Consider the following 15,518-nt stretch of genomic DNA (forward strand, 5'->3'; position numbering starts at 1 on the left):
GCCGGACAACGCTTTAACTTTAAAAACGAATAGTCATATATTTTGTTAATACCTTTGTTAAAGTACAAAAATGGGTTTATTTATTCTAACCGTCTAGAAGAAAAATATCTGAGGCAAAAATTCGAAACAGTTGCACAAAATTTGTATACACAGACATTCGTGGTGACATAGATATGCACTTCCCACCTTTACACCTGAAAAACCTGCTAATTTTTTAAAAGCAACAACAGTTACAAATGTATGAAATAACTCTGTCACAGATAAGACCTCTGAATATACAACCTATAAACAGAAAAAAAAAACTCCTACTGGGTTGTTGGACTTTACACAACGACACTCTTAATAGCTCGCTCTGATTGGTCAAGAGCCCATGTGTTATTAGAGGACACTCGTACACTTGGAGATGTGTCTCGATGCGTACTTTTTTGTTCGTGACACACTGTGACTTCATCTGTGCATCTATTAGAGGACAGACACACGCAAAAATGAGGCCTATTTGTTAATCAAAGTCGAGGAAAAAAATTGGGACACCCTGTATTTTTTTTGCAAACGTTTTAGATTGGCAAGACATAACGAACTCAAAACCTGATGCTTGAAACATTTTTCCATTTGGAGCTTGTGTTGAGATCCTGCTTGTATATAATCTGTTCAGTAGGTATTATGTTAGTATCTTGCTGGTATCTACTTTTTCATTTGTTTTTTTTTTCCACAGAGAATTGAAGACGATGGTGTCACGGATATCGTTTCTTGAGAAGGTCTTCAGCATAGGACTGGCAGAGAAGACCAAACTTTTTGTAAGAGTTAAAACATGTTTCGATGCCATTTTGGCTCATTGTACTTTATATACAACGACATTTATAAATCGCTGATTGGCCAAGAACTCATGTATTATTGGAGGACACAATAAGTTGATGAAATTTTTTTTTGAGTAAACAGCTATGCACTCTGGTTCTTATGAGATACCTTGGTCTGTTGTGTAAATGAATTAACGGGAGAACCAAAACAGGGTCGCAAAATATGCGAACGTTTTGGACTTTTATTCAGTCCTTCTTCAGTGCGACTTAAAATCGCCACAATAAATTGGAGAAAGTAATAATAATTTGTGAAACATCAGGCTAAATCTTTTTCTTTTTTGCTAACAGAGGTGCTCCTCTCTTGTCCAACAAGATGAGGTAAGTGAACGTTTAACTTCCCATGATACTATTTCAGAACCATTTGTGCACGGAAATCCACCGGCGCAGGTCTTCTTATGCTCTGATACGACAAGGTTTAGTTAGCAAGACAAAACAAAAGGCTGACATGTTCTCTGCTTGTCATTTCTCTTATGATATCCGCTACTCTGAAAAAATCTCTTTGGGTATTCTGGGGCGGTTCTCTGAAATTAACTGCCATCCGAAATACGTAAGTCCTCAAATATAACAAGTTTAATAAAAGGAATACATGGCCTGTATTCGTCTAAGTGCACCCACATGGCAAACACCCAAACCATTTATTTTATTTTATTTATTTGATCATTGTAATTTGTTTGGATATTCTTGTACCGTGTCTAAATAAAGTCTGACTGTCTTCTCTCCTTCGCAGGATATGACTGATTTTGATCATCTCAATCGTCTTCTTGCTGGGAGTATTGCTGGCGTCAAGTCCTTGCAAACCCAGGTAAAACTTACCTTACCCCATGGGTAGCCTTTGAGATTACTTAATGCCTCAAGCCTACGACACACTAGGCGATTTTGTACGCTCGTATTAGCGAATGTTATCGCCGGCAAGCGCCAGTATCGGACGTCCAGATATTGGCGAATTCTTTGCCGCGTCAACAGACAGACCTGGCAATTTTCAGCCGGCAATCGCCTAGTGTGTCGTAGGCACCGTTGATCCCATGAGGTATGACTCACTGAAATATTGCTCGCCTTGAGAAATTGAGCCTTTCTGCCGTTATAGGCCGTCAAAGCGTTGGAAGACGTGAATAAAATAAGAGAAAACTCAACCCAGCAAGAAGTCGAGAAACCGCAGAAGAGAGTGTTTGAGGTAAGAGATCGTTTCAACTTGATGTGGATGCGTCTTTGTTTGAGTGTAGCTGTACTGTGGACATCTATACCAAATAAAGTTTGTGTCGCGTATGCCGCAGTGCTCAATGGGTACCATATAAATGGCTGAATCCTGGTCTCTGAAAGCCATGTGATTATTTATAAGCTCATAAAAATATTACATCTTTCCAAACCAGGATAGGTTTTAATTCATTACAATAACCTGTGGTTGTTGAAAAAAATTCCGTACGAAAATATCGGATGAATGGATTTCGGGTAGGAAAACAGATACACACGGTACAATTCATACAGCTTTAGCGAACTTCCTTAAAACGTCTTGTGGTGACATGGAGAGGAACCCTTGAAGAAACAGAAGAATTTTGATTTTGATTAGGTACAAGATAAGACGCCGGGTTTCAAGAGCAAGAATTACTTAGCTGTTGACTATGTTCAAGGTAAGGATTAATGCAGTATTGCGACAGAAGAGGGAGCAATCTTATGATTCCTTTGTGTCATTTTATAGGAAAGCTTGCGTTTCTAAAAAATCAAAATGATCCTCTTGATGACAGCAACACTTGCGATCAAAGTAAAGGTAAGTTTGCTTTTGGGTTATTTTGAACTCACGGCGTACATACAACCCTCATTTATTGCCCGAGGAAATACGCCCATTCACCGTAGTATCGAAAAGATGGGAGCAACAACATAAGCAAAGCTTTCGAAAACAGGCTGTTACCTATCCTCCTCTATCCTGGTGGCACATAGGGACTTAAGACCGTCTTCCCACTTCTCCTGGTCAACCGCTTTTAACCGGACCCCCTCCCATGTCCTCCAACCCGACTCGTCCATTTTCTTCTCCACGGTCGCCACGTTTGTTTTAGGTCCTCGCTTTTTGTTTCCCTCGGGTGCCCCTGAAAGAAAGGCTACTAGAAGTAAATAGTTGCGACTACTTCAAAGAATACTGGAAGTGAATAGTTGCGACTTCTTCAAAGAATACTGGAAGTGAATAGTTGCGACTTCTTCAAAGAATACTAGAAGTAAATATTTGCGACTTCTTCAAAGAATACTAGAAGTAAATATTTGCGACTTCTTTAAAGAATACTAGAAGTAAATAGTTACGACTACTTCAAAGAATACCAGAAGTAAATAGTTTCGACTTCTTCAAAGAATACTGGAAGTGAATAGATGCATCGAATATAATAAAAAATAATAATAATAATAAAAAGAAAGAAAGAATATGTCTTCTTTAGTGTAAAACTCGCAACAGAATATACACCATTGGATATATCTTCTTTTGAAAAAACAAATTCTTCCTACACACGCAAGTGCATGCACGAGAATCAATGAAATATAGTGGGATTGTGAATTTTATCATTTCCAGTGTTGCAACTCATCAAGTCACGTGATAACATGAAAAGACTTGGGATTAAGCTGGAATCCAAGCCTCTCAAAGAATTTGACTTCGACGATGGAAAGGTAATGAAGTGCCTCGACGCGCGGGCAAGCTGGTGGGAGCCTGGGCCGGGTTCCTAGAAAAGCAGGTTAAGGCTAACCCAGGGATAAATGCCCTTTTTATCCAATCAAATGTCAAGATAGCGATATTTATCCCTGGGTTAGCGCTAACCTGCTTTCTAAGAACCGGCCCCTGGCTTTTTCTCGATTTTAACTCTATCTTTCAAATAACCTGCAGTTCTTTTTCCTGTGCAAAATTGTTTGACCAAGGGCATTATTAGTTTTTCTTTCTCTACACTTATTTGGACATACTCTGGTTTGGTATTGAGTCTTTCCCACTAGTATTGTATGGAACATTTTTATTTTTCATTAGTTTGTTGGAGAAGAAAAATCATTTGGATAGCTAAATCAAGACCATACTCTCATATCCTCTACTTATAGTGTACGTTCAAACGAGGTAACCAAAATATGGAGTGTTGAACTCGTATTTAGAGATTGGACTCTTAATAAAGGCCGACTGCTTAAGGTATCACAAGCCGATTGTTAGATAGTTACGCTTTCGTATTTATTCGTGATTGCTCTGGTCGATAAAAATTAAGGTAAACGCTTATCAATCAATAAATATATTTTTTTGGAATCTCACCTGACCCTCTTCCTGTTTTGTAGTCCCGAGAGGTATTTTGTCAACTTGTCCAACAAATCAAGAATCAGCAATCAAAAGGCTCTGCTATCGATGAAATATCTGTGTTTGTGGGGACGTGGAATTTAGGTAAGTCCTCACTCTCCTCTCCCTCCCCTCCCCTCCCCTCCCCTCCCCTCCCCTCCCCCTACAACTGCTTTACTTATATATCCATTCAACTGCAGTTTTTGCACCCCCTCTCTCTAACAACTAATTTTCTTATTCATCCACTCAACGGGAGATATTGCACCCTCAGTGCCGTAGCAGGCCACGTAAGATTTTTTTACATTAAGAAAATATTCGGAGGTACAACCACGCACTTACTGGTCATTTCCTTATAATTTTTTTAAATATTGGGGGGGGGGGGGGCAAGTGCCCCCAGTGCCCCACCCCCTGCTACGGGGTCCTCTCCCCCCCTGTCCGTCTCCCTTCTCCGCCTTATAATACTGCTTTGCGTATTCATATATTCAGAAAGATTCTAGAAATTTATCCATTTAGAACGATTCTAGAACGGCTGCGTGGGTGACTAGTCTTTATACTAGACTTTATCCGCCACCATCTTGGTTAATACATAATTTATTCACAAAACACGTACTTTATTTCGATTGGCTCACCTAAAAGAGCAATTGTTTTTTTTTCCCAAAATAGCCAGTCTGTTAAAGGCTAACACCTAGTGTAAGACCCTTTCTAGACTCCGTGCTTTCCCGTGGCTCATAAACAAGCGCTGGGAGCTTTAAAGTTGATCCAATTTTCGTGACGCCTAAATGTTCATCTCAAAATAATTAATTATCTTTCTTACAATCAAAATGGCTCAATTATATTTTAAAGCATCAAATAATACAGGGAATGTTGTATTTTAAAAATGATTAGAGTTTTGATTATAAAAAAATCAGCATTGTCACGCATGTCGTATCTACGTGTCACGCATTCGTATCTACGTGATCAGAACGCCATTGACAAGGCTGTTGATCTTTTACTGGATCCTCAGGAAGCGCTGTCCCACCGCATGACCTTCGGACGTGGTTCAAGTGCCAAGGTCACGGAACGACGACGGACACTGACGTTGCACACTTTGCGCATGACATCTACGCCATTGGGACACAAGTAAGCCACGAATTAAGGCTGGTTCTCACTAGGACGCAAGCGCAAACGGAAGCGCGACACAAGTGATAATCGGTCAAACACAAGCGCAAGTGCAAGAAAATCAAGCAGTCGCGTTCTCTTGCCCTTCCTCGCGCTTGCATTCCAGTAAGAATGGGGAGATTACGTGCGTCTTGCGCTTCCGTTTGCGCTTGGTCCTATTGAGTACCAGCCTTTAGAGCGCTAGATAACGTAAGGCAAAAGGCACAAACAGATCTTAGGGTTAAATATGAGCATGGTCATTTTAGAATCCATGATGTGAGTAATGAAAGCGGTAACTTCATTCGATGTTTTCATTACTGTGGTTCTCAATATTCTTCTAATTCTTGCCGACTAATTTCCACACCTAAATCGCCTTCTGGCTTCCGTCATTCAAAGCCTTTCAAGCGGATTTTGTGACCAGCACGGCACGGTTATATTGGGTTTCTCTTTTCTTGGACAGGAGTGCAGCCTGAGCGAGAAGGATTGGGTTACGAAGGTGAAATCCGAACTACAAAGAATCTTCAACGTTGAATTTTTCACGGTATGTTGAACATTAACATTTTTAAGATGTTACTGGTTTACTTTTGCAAGACCACTTAAATAAAGGCAGCAGTGCAATGGTACACGAGGATATATGAAAATCAACACAAATATGGTATTTGATTGGGCACATCAAAAGCTCGACGTTTGAATTGGCGCGCTTTAACCCTGCAACACGTCTCGCTTGGCCGTGCTCAGCCCGTACGGAACTTAATTCTGCCGGGCCGAACTAAGTTGGTGTTCAGACGTGAAACTGTTCATGTGCCCAATACAGGGCGTATGAATCAAGTATTTTTAACAGATCTCGAAAACCCGTTGAATATAAAAGTAGTTCGGAACATATGGCAGTTAGCCAGTTCAGGACTCATTAGAAGGGACAGCCACTTGTATGTCATGATTGACAGGGCTTTTCACAAACCAAAATATTTAAACGCATCGGCATGAAGTAGTATATGGGGGACCGTGGCGTAAATTATCTTCGATGGTATCATGGTCTCTGTCCCTTAAATTGGACCTCTGGAGAGGCAGTAGAGGTGGCAATAATTTATATTCTAAAAAAAAGTAAAAGTGTAAAAATGCTGACGTTGTTCCGCCGACACAATAAGGGAATTCAGTTCCTCATTGCTGTTCCATCCTTAAACTACCGACCGAAAACTCCTGTATAGGTTTATGTATCTTCTGTATTGTGTTTCTGACATGAAAGTTTGTGTCTTCTGGATTCGGTTTATGACATGAAGGTTTATGTATTTTCTGTATTGTGTTTTTACATAAAGGCTTATGTGTCTTCTGTATTTTGTTTCTGACATGAAGCATGGTTATATTTTTAGGTGTCCGTAAGCACACTATGGGAGATTCGCCTTGTAATTCTAGCTCGTCCCGAACACAACAACATGATAAGCCACGTGAGGCAATCCAGCGTCAAGACGGGCATCGCTAACGCTCTAGGTAAGACACAAAGGGAGAGGGTAGAAATTCACTTGGGGCAAACCAGAGTCAAGACGGGCATCACTAACGCTCTAGGTAAGACGCAAAGGGAGAGGGTAAGACAAGACGGGCATCGCTAACGCTCTAGGTAAGACGCAAAGGGAGAGGGTAAGTCAAGACGGGCATCGCTAACGCTCTAGGTAAGACACAAAGGGAGAGGTTAAATCAAGACGGGCATCGCTAACGCTCTAGGTAAGACGCAAAGGAAGAGGGTAAGACAAGACGGGCATCGCTAACGCTCTAGGTAAGACACAAAGGGAGAGGGTAAGTCAAGACGGGCATCGCTAACGCTTTAGGTAAGACACAAAGGGAGAGGGTAAGACAAGACGGGCATCGCTAACGCTTTAGGTATGACGCAAAGGGACAGGGTAAGTCAAGACGGGCATCGCTAACGCTTTAGGTAATACGAAATAGACTCAGAGGGAGGGGAATGGAGGGGAGGCGAGGGGTTCTTTACATAAATACCTTTGGAACATGCGACTTACATTGTACAAAAGCAGCAAAAAGTGTACACCCTGAAATGACAGTGTAGAGGTTCTCAATTTTGAACCATAAAAACTCCATAAATTTTAATGAAAATGGCTTTTACATACCGTGACTTACGCGCGGAAAAGTCACCTATTTGGTATATAGCATTCAAGAGAGCGAATTCAATTTCTTCACTATTGATGGGACAGGCTCATTCAAAACTAAAATATTTTTGTTATTGTAAGAGCTCTTGTATATAAATTGGTTTAGAAACCTTGCTATTTCCGTGGAAGATCTTAATGACCAAAAGAATGATAATAAAAAATACGAAAGACAACCTGTTACAACTCACAAAACTTCCAAGAACACAACACCGATCTGCAAAGGGCAAGTTTGTACGAGTTTGTACTGGGCCAGACAGAAACTTACATTGAAATGAATCTGTCTCGCTAGTCACGCGTGAGAATGAAATCCCCGTCAATAACATCAGCATGACCAATCAGAGGCCATAGAAACATACGAACGTACAGCCAGGCAAATACGACGGCGCATCCCTAGCTACCACGGGAACGTTATCCCATAGTTTACCACTTTCCGTTTGTATGATGCCGAAACCTTAAAGAGCCAGACGTGAAATGGACTCAGATACATTTCAATCGTTTTCCTCCAAACCACGTCAAGCTAGGATATGGACGTGTGTGCTGTAAACCAGACCTTCATTGTTCGCTTTGGTAGAAATAATCTACGCTTATGCTTCATTTTTTGAAAATCAAAAATTTCTTTATTATATTAAAACTAAGTTAGATCCCTATTGTGTCGTGCCGAGCGCCAAAAAGATTGAATGCACCTAGTTGATAAAGTAATCGATACTAAGGTCAAATTGTCAAATAGTTTATTTTACCCGGTTAAGCGAATGTATAGATACGCCCTTGCCATGTCGAATGATCTGAGCTTCGTTTTTCGGTTCAGGTAATAAAGGCGCTGTTGGAATCTCGTTTCTGTTTGGGGCGACATCATTTTGCTTCATCAACTGTCACCTCGCCGCACGTGCATCACGAGTTCTCAGGTAATTTTTCATGCGTGGAAGATAATGAGATTATCAGGCAACTCTCACTCAAGGAAAAATAAACAGACGAATCAAAGTAATGAAATACTTTTTCATTCTTGTGCAGGCGTAACCAAAATTTCCACAGCATCTTGAAAGGACTGAACCTTGGTCAGAAAAACGTGTTTGACCTGACAAACCAGTTTCATCATGTGTTCTGGTTCGGCGACTTGAACTACCGGATTGACCTAGAAGTTAAGGTAGCAAATTCCTGTCCCCTTTCCTGCGTTCCGTCCCACATCCTTTCCTCGGTCTCGTCCCACATTCACAGTCTTGCCAACTGTCCCCTCTCCTTTCCTCCGTTCAGTCCCACATCCTTTCTTGCGTCTCGTCCCACATTTACAGTTTTGCCAACTGTCCCCTTGCCTTTCCAGCGCCTCGTCCCACATCCTTTCCAGCGTCCCGTCCCACATTTACAGTATTGCCAACTGTCCCCTTTCCTTTCCTGCGTTTCGTCCCACATTCCCGTCTTGCCAACTGTCCCCTTTCCTTTCCTGCGTCCCGTCCCACATTCCCGTCTTTCCAACTGTCCCCTTTCCTTTCCTGCGTCCCGTCCCACATTCCCGTCTTGCCAACTGTCCCCTTGCCTTTCCAGCGTCCCGTCCCACATTTACAGTATTGCCAACTGTCCCCTTTCCTTTCCTGCGTCCCGTCCCACATTCCCGTCTTTCCAACTGTCCCCTTTCCTTTCCTGCGTCCCGTCCCACATTCCCGTCTTTCCAACTGTCCCCTTTCCTTTCCTGCGTCCCGTCCCACATTCCCGTCTTGCCAACTGTCCCCTTTCCTTTCCTGCGTCCCGTCCCACATTCCCGTCTTTCCAACTGTCCCCTTTCCTTTCCTGCGTCCCGTCCCACATTCCCGTCTTGCCAACTGTCCCCTTGCCTTTCCAGCGTCCCGTCCCACATTTACAGTATTGCCAACTGTCCCCTTTCCTTTCCTGCGTTCCGTCCCACATTCCCTTCTTGCCAACTGTCCCCTTTCCTTTCCTGCGCCCCGTCCCACATTTACAGTATTGCCAAATGCCCCCTTTTCTTTCCTTCGTTCCGTCCCACATTGCCGTCTTGCCAACTGTCCCCTTTCCTTTTCTGCGTCCCGGCCCACATTCCCGTCTTGCCTTCTGTCCCACATCCCTTTCTTAGTCCCATCATCTGTTATCTTCTGTGTCCCATGTTCATGTTATGGTTTTAGCGTGACCCTTTCTTTGTGTTAGCGACCCAGTATCGATAGGTGTGTCGTATTTTTAACAAAAACAACAACAACAAAGCGTGTTTTGTTGACATTTGCCATGATCATGCTGTTAACGGCATGTCGGTTTTTTAAATTGTGTTGTTGTTATTCTTGTTGTTTGCTGCTGATATTATTGTTTCTCATTGCTCTTGTGTCTCCCTGTTTCGTTATTGTTCCTGCTGCTGAAAAATATATATTTTAATATGTTTTATATATATTTGAGGTTGTTTTTGCTGTGTTTTGTAGGAAGTCCTAGAAGCAGTTAAAGGCAACAACTTCTATAAACTCCGTAAAGCTGATCAGCTCATGCACCAGATCACCAAAGGAAATGCCTTTGTGGATTTTAGTGAGTTACTTTATAATTCAGTCTTGATGGAAAAAAAACATTGCTTTTTCCTCATGTGTTGAAATGTGTTAAAAGTACTCTTTAACAGGTATGGTTGGGCTTGAAAACAAAAAAATAAATTCAGTCAGCATTCATTATTATATAGATAAAATATCATTAAATCAAGGTCATGGTTCCTGTGTTCATGAGTCCAATTTTTTTTTTTACAGAGGAGGGATACTTGACCTTCCCACCGACCTATCGTCATCGCAGGGGATTCGCCGACTACGTATGGGAGAAAGCCAAGCGCTCAGGGGTGACCTTTATTTCGATCTTATTTCTTAACCCAGCAAACCGCACCCAACATTGCTGAACAAAACTGCCAATATTTTCTCAACACTTTGCCTTCAATTCATTTGTCTCTTGTTAAACCGAGCGAAACGGGTATGTTTGTACACACGTACTAACATCTTAAGCTTATTAGTTGCCTTATTTGATTTAGGATCGCATCGGTACCCCTAGTCAAGCAAGGAATAATACGCGACTTCAAGAAATCACTCTTGAAATCACCAAGAAATCACTCTTGACTTATCCCCTAGTGGCGGGGTTATTAATTAAACCGTGGCCCACGGAAAACTCATGACATAGACGCTTTAATTGATAGCTTCTGTCTCTCCTCTAATGGTCAGTTACTGAGTAAACCGTAGCCCACGGAAAACTCATGACATGACTCTAAGGCCCTGACCACACTTATACGGAATCGATTGAATCCGCAACTTTTTCTTTCCGTAATCGAAAAGTTTCCCGTCCACACGTAGCGCAATCGTATCGTAATCGCCCGTCCACACGTATACGGCGATTCCGTAATCGCTCTAGCTTTACACGTTGCGACGCCATCTTGTTTTATTGGGTACGATTTTGACGTCATCGTAATCGAAAAGTTACGGATTCGATCGACCACACGTATACGGAATTGTAGCGTATTCGTTCCGCTCTGCTTTCGCTAGCGGATTCAAAAAGTTTCGGATTCGCCAGCGTAACCGTCGTATACGTGTGGACGATAGCCGTATCTGAAACGATAAAGTTTCGTATTCATTCGATTCCGTATACGTAAAGCATGGCCTACATGGCATACTGTTTTTTTTTTGTGTTATGTTATGTTTTTAGATTCTTGTGAATGTACCGTCATGGTGTGACCGTGTACTATGGCATTCCTTCCCTGAGATGAAAATCGTCAACACATCATATGGTAGGATATTTTATATTCTTAGGGAACAAAATATGGCACACAGCTTCGGGGGCCTAGTCTAAAACTGTCCACCTACCATGTAAAATGGTTATTACTAGGTAGATGTGACGTGCTAAGATGTGACGAAATTACAACTAGTCTCAATAAAATTACTTACACAAAAAATCTTTTTACTCCGAGAGATACAAAAAATACTAGACAAAAACTTCATTTTGTTTCCATTGCAAACTGTTTCTAATAAGGGTTTCTCATCGTGGTTTGGTTGAGAATAATGTATTATACTTTAGTTAAGGATTCTTAGAGTTAGATTTTTTTTGTCACCATTGCCGTAATCGTCTAAATGTAAGGCACTTACCTGTGACACAAATGTTAACTTATCCGATATAATTTCATGTTGATTAAGGTAATACATAAAAGTAAAGTTTTCTACTGGCGCCATAGCTAAGTCTTCTAAACAAGGGGACCAGTGTTCGAACTCAGGGTCACTTTACACATCCCAACTCGGATTCTGATGTGCAAAAACCTGGCTGTCTACATTAGGGACTTAAAATCATTCGTCTCCTCGGATAAGGGCGTTAAGACGGAGCACCTGTGCCAACAATTTGCTATCACAAGCTAAATACATTGAAACATTAATAAAGTTATTTGCATGTTTTATGTAGCCATGGCTCGCGGTTTAGTTCCATTCATTCAAGTAGTTTCGCCACGAAGCCAGTAAACTCATGACTAATTGCAGGTTGCACTGACAATATTCGGACGAGTGACCACTGGCCCGTGTTCAGTACCTTTGATGTGGGTATAACTACGCAGTACGCCTCGTCACCAGGTAACCAAACGCCACGACAATCCAATACAAGCATGCCGTAATGTTGGAGGGTTTTTTTTAGGGGGGAGGGGGGGGGAGGGGATATGATTCTTTGAGAGTTTTGTGGATAGAAAAATTGGGAGGTCTGGAGCCCTATAAGCAAACATAAACGCTTATCCCCAAATGCCAGGACCTATCTAACGGAATCATACCCCTTTATTTCTTGGAATATGGTTTGGCTATTTGCCTTCTGTAAGCATTTTTTTGTGCTCGTAATCGGAGCCTGTATACGACTATTTCATCGGGCGCGCTTGTCAAGATAGTTTGGTTGATTTAAAATTCTTTGCATTTTTAGTTCCTCAAGGCTCCTCCACGAATGACTGTGTTATTATATTCGAGACGATTAAGGCTATGGTGAGAAGATGTCTATACATCTAGACAGATTGACAAATAACAACATGTTAGTGCATAGAACATGCCATCATCCCTCACTCAGTAGTGTTTAAACACGATAGCCTAATTCTTTGTTGCGTTCGTTACCTCTTTGTTACTAACCCCCCAAAAATGAGTAGTTTATGATGTAATCGCCTCTGTTATTGCCATACAGAGAGTAGTAAGGGTCATTTTATCGATGTGCGCCTACAAAATCATTATTTAAAAGAAAAAAAATAACTCTTTGTACTTCGTTTAATAGATCAACACCAACAGCAAGCCACAGTTTGTGGTCGAGTTCTACTCTAGCTGTTTAGAATGTAAGTATATCTATCACATTAAGTTTGCAGTTTTTCTTTTAAATCCTCGATCAAACGGGTGATCACAATAAATGACAGTCAGTAAGAGTTTTACTGTTTCAAGCTCTCGTAGTTAATGTAATGAGTAATGTGAATTGGTCCCTAAAATACCTCCCCCCCTATTTTACAGCTGTTCAGAGAAGTAACCAGAATTCAGTGAGAGATTGGGTCAAAAAAACCACAGCTGAAAGTCGAGAGAAAACTACGTACGCGGCGCCATCTTGGGGATCCCAAGTTCTGCCACATGTAAGTCCAGGTCTAGGTTATGTACAGCAGCATATTCTGTGTACGTTTTCTCGAGAATGACAACGCGTGCCTATAATCCCCCCCGAGAAGTTCATTGAACTCTTGACCTACTAGGTTGCAGTCAGATGATCGTGTGTGCTTCAACATAGAGAACACCAGTCACTCTAACTTCTTGCACGTTTGCTCAGGAGGGGAGTGGGGTGGGGAGAGGGTTGCGGGCTATTATATCTCTAAAGGCTATCTACGACATGTCTTAGCCTTGAATTACACACTACGACTTTAAAACCCGAATGTCGTAGCGGAGTCCTGGAATCACTCTACGACCTACGAGTTGTACAGGTGTTGCGGGGAAGTCGCATACGACTTACCCTATTCAGACTGGGCTTTTTTGAGCTGTCTATGACTGGGGGTGGGGGGAACTAAAAGGGCCACCCTCCGTATTTCGTGAACCGCTTAGGCTATGACCATCAACCTTACAGACAATGATCACCAGCATGCAAAGAATCGCTACGCCCTATTTTGGGTGTAGTCGAATAAATTATGATGTCACAATGACCTTATAAATACGATGTCTAGCTATCCTTTCAAATATTGCCTAGATTGAAATCATTTTGCATCATTCAGATATGTCAAAATCAACCTTTTAACGGAACAAACTAATAAAGTCTAAAGATGCATTTCAATCTGAGAAACAGGACCAAAATATGAAAAAAATCACTACTTTTAAGTTTTTGGGAAACCTATGTGTGAAAAAACGGTTGGCATGGTAACATGAAGCGTCTCCTCGGGATGTCAATGGCATCAAAACGTCCACAGATAGATTTTAGGAATATTCACCAAGTTTTAGCCTTTTAGCTGCTATGGTTTAGAAGTTATAGCAATTTCCCCGGAGGGGAGTTTGAATAGGGTTAATCGTGTTGTCTAAATCAGCAATAATTATACCTGTCCATGGTGTCATTGCCTGACATTTTGGGAGACTGTCGGGAGAGGAACGTTTTTCAAAGCGAACGGTGTCCTTTCGGTTGTTAACGGGTTTCCGATATGCGCATTATAATTTTCGGTAAGAGTCAGACGCGCAAATACACACTAGGCCATCATTTTTTTTTAATTTTTATTTCTAAACTATTTTTCTCTCGTAGTTGCACCCGATCATGCCAGATCGCATGTATCTGCAGGACCAGCACCTTTTGATAGCTGTCAAGTCTGTGGAGAGCGACGAATCCTACGGTAAGATGAAGAAATCTGGAAAGGGAGAAGAAAGAAAAACTAAGTGGGAAAAGATGGGGTTCGAGAGAAAAAAATAAGGAAAGAAAGAAGTAAAACTAAGTGGGAAATGATGGGGGCCGAGAGGAAGAAAAAATGAAGGAAAGGAGTAAAACTAAATTAGAAAAAATGGGGGTCGAGAGAAAAAAATTAAGGAAAGCAAGGAGGGAGTAAAACTAAGTGGGAAATGATGTGGGTCGGTATGTGCATTTGGGTCTCACGTTTTTCGTGTTTTGAAAATCAGTCCGTAATACAAAGAACCGATGGCCATAAGATATTGTGTCTATCTTATCTCGAATTGCGTATTCTCTAGGTTTTTTTCGTCATGTCCTAAGAATCATAGATTTCACAACGCGCTTCTGCCTGCCTTTGTGTTTTCTAGGCGAATGTTGCATATCTCTCAAGGCAATGATCGCCGAAACTCCACAAGATTTTGAAGCCAAATTGACGCACTCGGGACAAGAGACGGGTAGCCTGTCGTGAGTATCGACATCTCGTGCCCAGATTCTAGCCGCAACGCATGATGGGCTATCCGAATTGAGCCACCCTGACAGTGACGTGACGAATAAAAATCAGTTTAGTGCAGTGCGATTCTCTAAATGCTCCAGAGATGACATGACGGAAAAACATGACGTGACTCTTCAAATAAATGTGAACTTTAGAAGCACACTAGCATACACACATTGGCACCAGTCGGGCCAAGACGGGACGCTAGCACAGTCTATTACCCGTGCAGTTCGGCAACCATGGACAGCTGTTTCGTCCTTATTAGGACTCGTCAGCATGGCATAGCCGGTTTGCCTCAGTTAAACTTCATCGGCAAAAAAACTGCAGGGCGACTTCGACTCGAGCGAAGTGCTTTAAACCACAGCTTAGATCCATGTGGGATCTAGAGCTGCGACCGGGCAAGCGTGATGCCAATTGTGCGGATCACGCATGCGACCTTTGCTAGTCTAAAACTCCGTCGGATAGCCAAACTATCCTTGCGAGTATGTATACATAAATGTGAACTTTAGAAGCACACTAGCATACACACATTGGCACCAGTCCAAGATCCATGTGGGATCTAGAGCTGCGACCGGGCTAGCGTGATGCCAATTGTGCGGATCACGCATGCGACCTTTGCTAGTCTAAAACTCCGTCGGATAGCCAAACTATCCTTGCGAGTATGTATACATAAATGTGAACTTTAGAAGCACACTAGCATACACACATTGGCACCAGTCGGGCCAAGACGGGAC

At 41.9% G+C, this 15,518-nt stretch overlaps 1 protein-coding gene across 2 annotated transcripts in view; it reads left to right on the forward strand.

Annotated features, from left to right (window-relative positions):
- Window positions 1–15,518, forward strand: part of LOC5515466 (phosphatidylinositol 3,4,5-trisphosphate 5-phosphatase 2A) — a 34,657-nt gene that overhangs the window by 4,852 nt on the left and 14,287 nt on the right. For both annotated transcript variants that reach the window (XM_048731996.1, XM_048731997.1), the window contains exons 7-28: window positions 713–794; window positions 1,143–1,172; window positions 1,582–1,656; window positions 1,939–2,025; window positions 2,419–2,479; window positions 2,548–2,616; window positions 3,403–3,497; window positions 4,140–4,242; window positions 5,141–5,256; window positions 5,735–5,815; window positions 6,642–6,759; window positions 8,236–8,332; window positions 8,439–8,571; window positions 9,845–9,944; window positions 10,154–10,239; window positions 11,091–11,172; window positions 11,909–11,998; window positions 12,333–12,391; window positions 12,672–12,729; window positions 12,899–13,014; window positions 14,154–14,241; window positions 14,660–14,756. In XM_048731996.1, coding sequence (XP_048587953.1) covers window positions 713–794; window positions 1,143–1,172; window positions 1,582–1,656; window positions 1,939–2,025; window positions 2,419–2,479; window positions 2,548–2,616; window positions 3,403–3,497; window positions 4,140–4,242; window positions 5,141–5,256; window positions 5,735–5,815; window positions 6,642–6,759; window positions 8,236–8,332; window positions 8,439–8,571; window positions 9,845–9,944; window positions 10,154–10,239; window positions 11,091–11,172; window positions 11,909–11,998; window positions 12,333–12,391; window positions 12,672–12,729; window positions 12,899–13,014; window positions 14,154–14,241; window positions 14,660–14,756 — 1,923 coding nt within the window. The remainder of the gene's footprint in view (window positions 1–712; window positions 795–1,142; window positions 1,173–1,581; window positions 1,657–1,938; window positions 2,026–2,418; window positions 2,480–2,547; window positions 2,617–3,402; window positions 3,498–4,139; window positions 4,243–5,140; window positions 5,257–5,734; window positions 5,816–6,641; window positions 6,760–8,235; window positions 8,333–8,438; window positions 8,572–9,844; window positions 9,945–10,153; window positions 10,240–11,090; window positions 11,173–11,908; window positions 11,999–12,332; window positions 12,392–12,671; window positions 12,730–12,898; window positions 13,015–14,153; window positions 14,242–14,659; window positions 14,757–15,518) is intronic.

This window comes from Nematostella vectensis, chromosome 9 (assembly GCF_932526225.1).
Source record: "Nematostella vectensis chromosome 9, jaNemVect1.1, whole genome shotgun sequence".
NCBI classification, from domain to species: Eukaryota; Metazoa; Cnidaria; class Anthozoa; order Actiniaria; family Edwardsiidae; genus Nematostella; species Nematostella vectensis.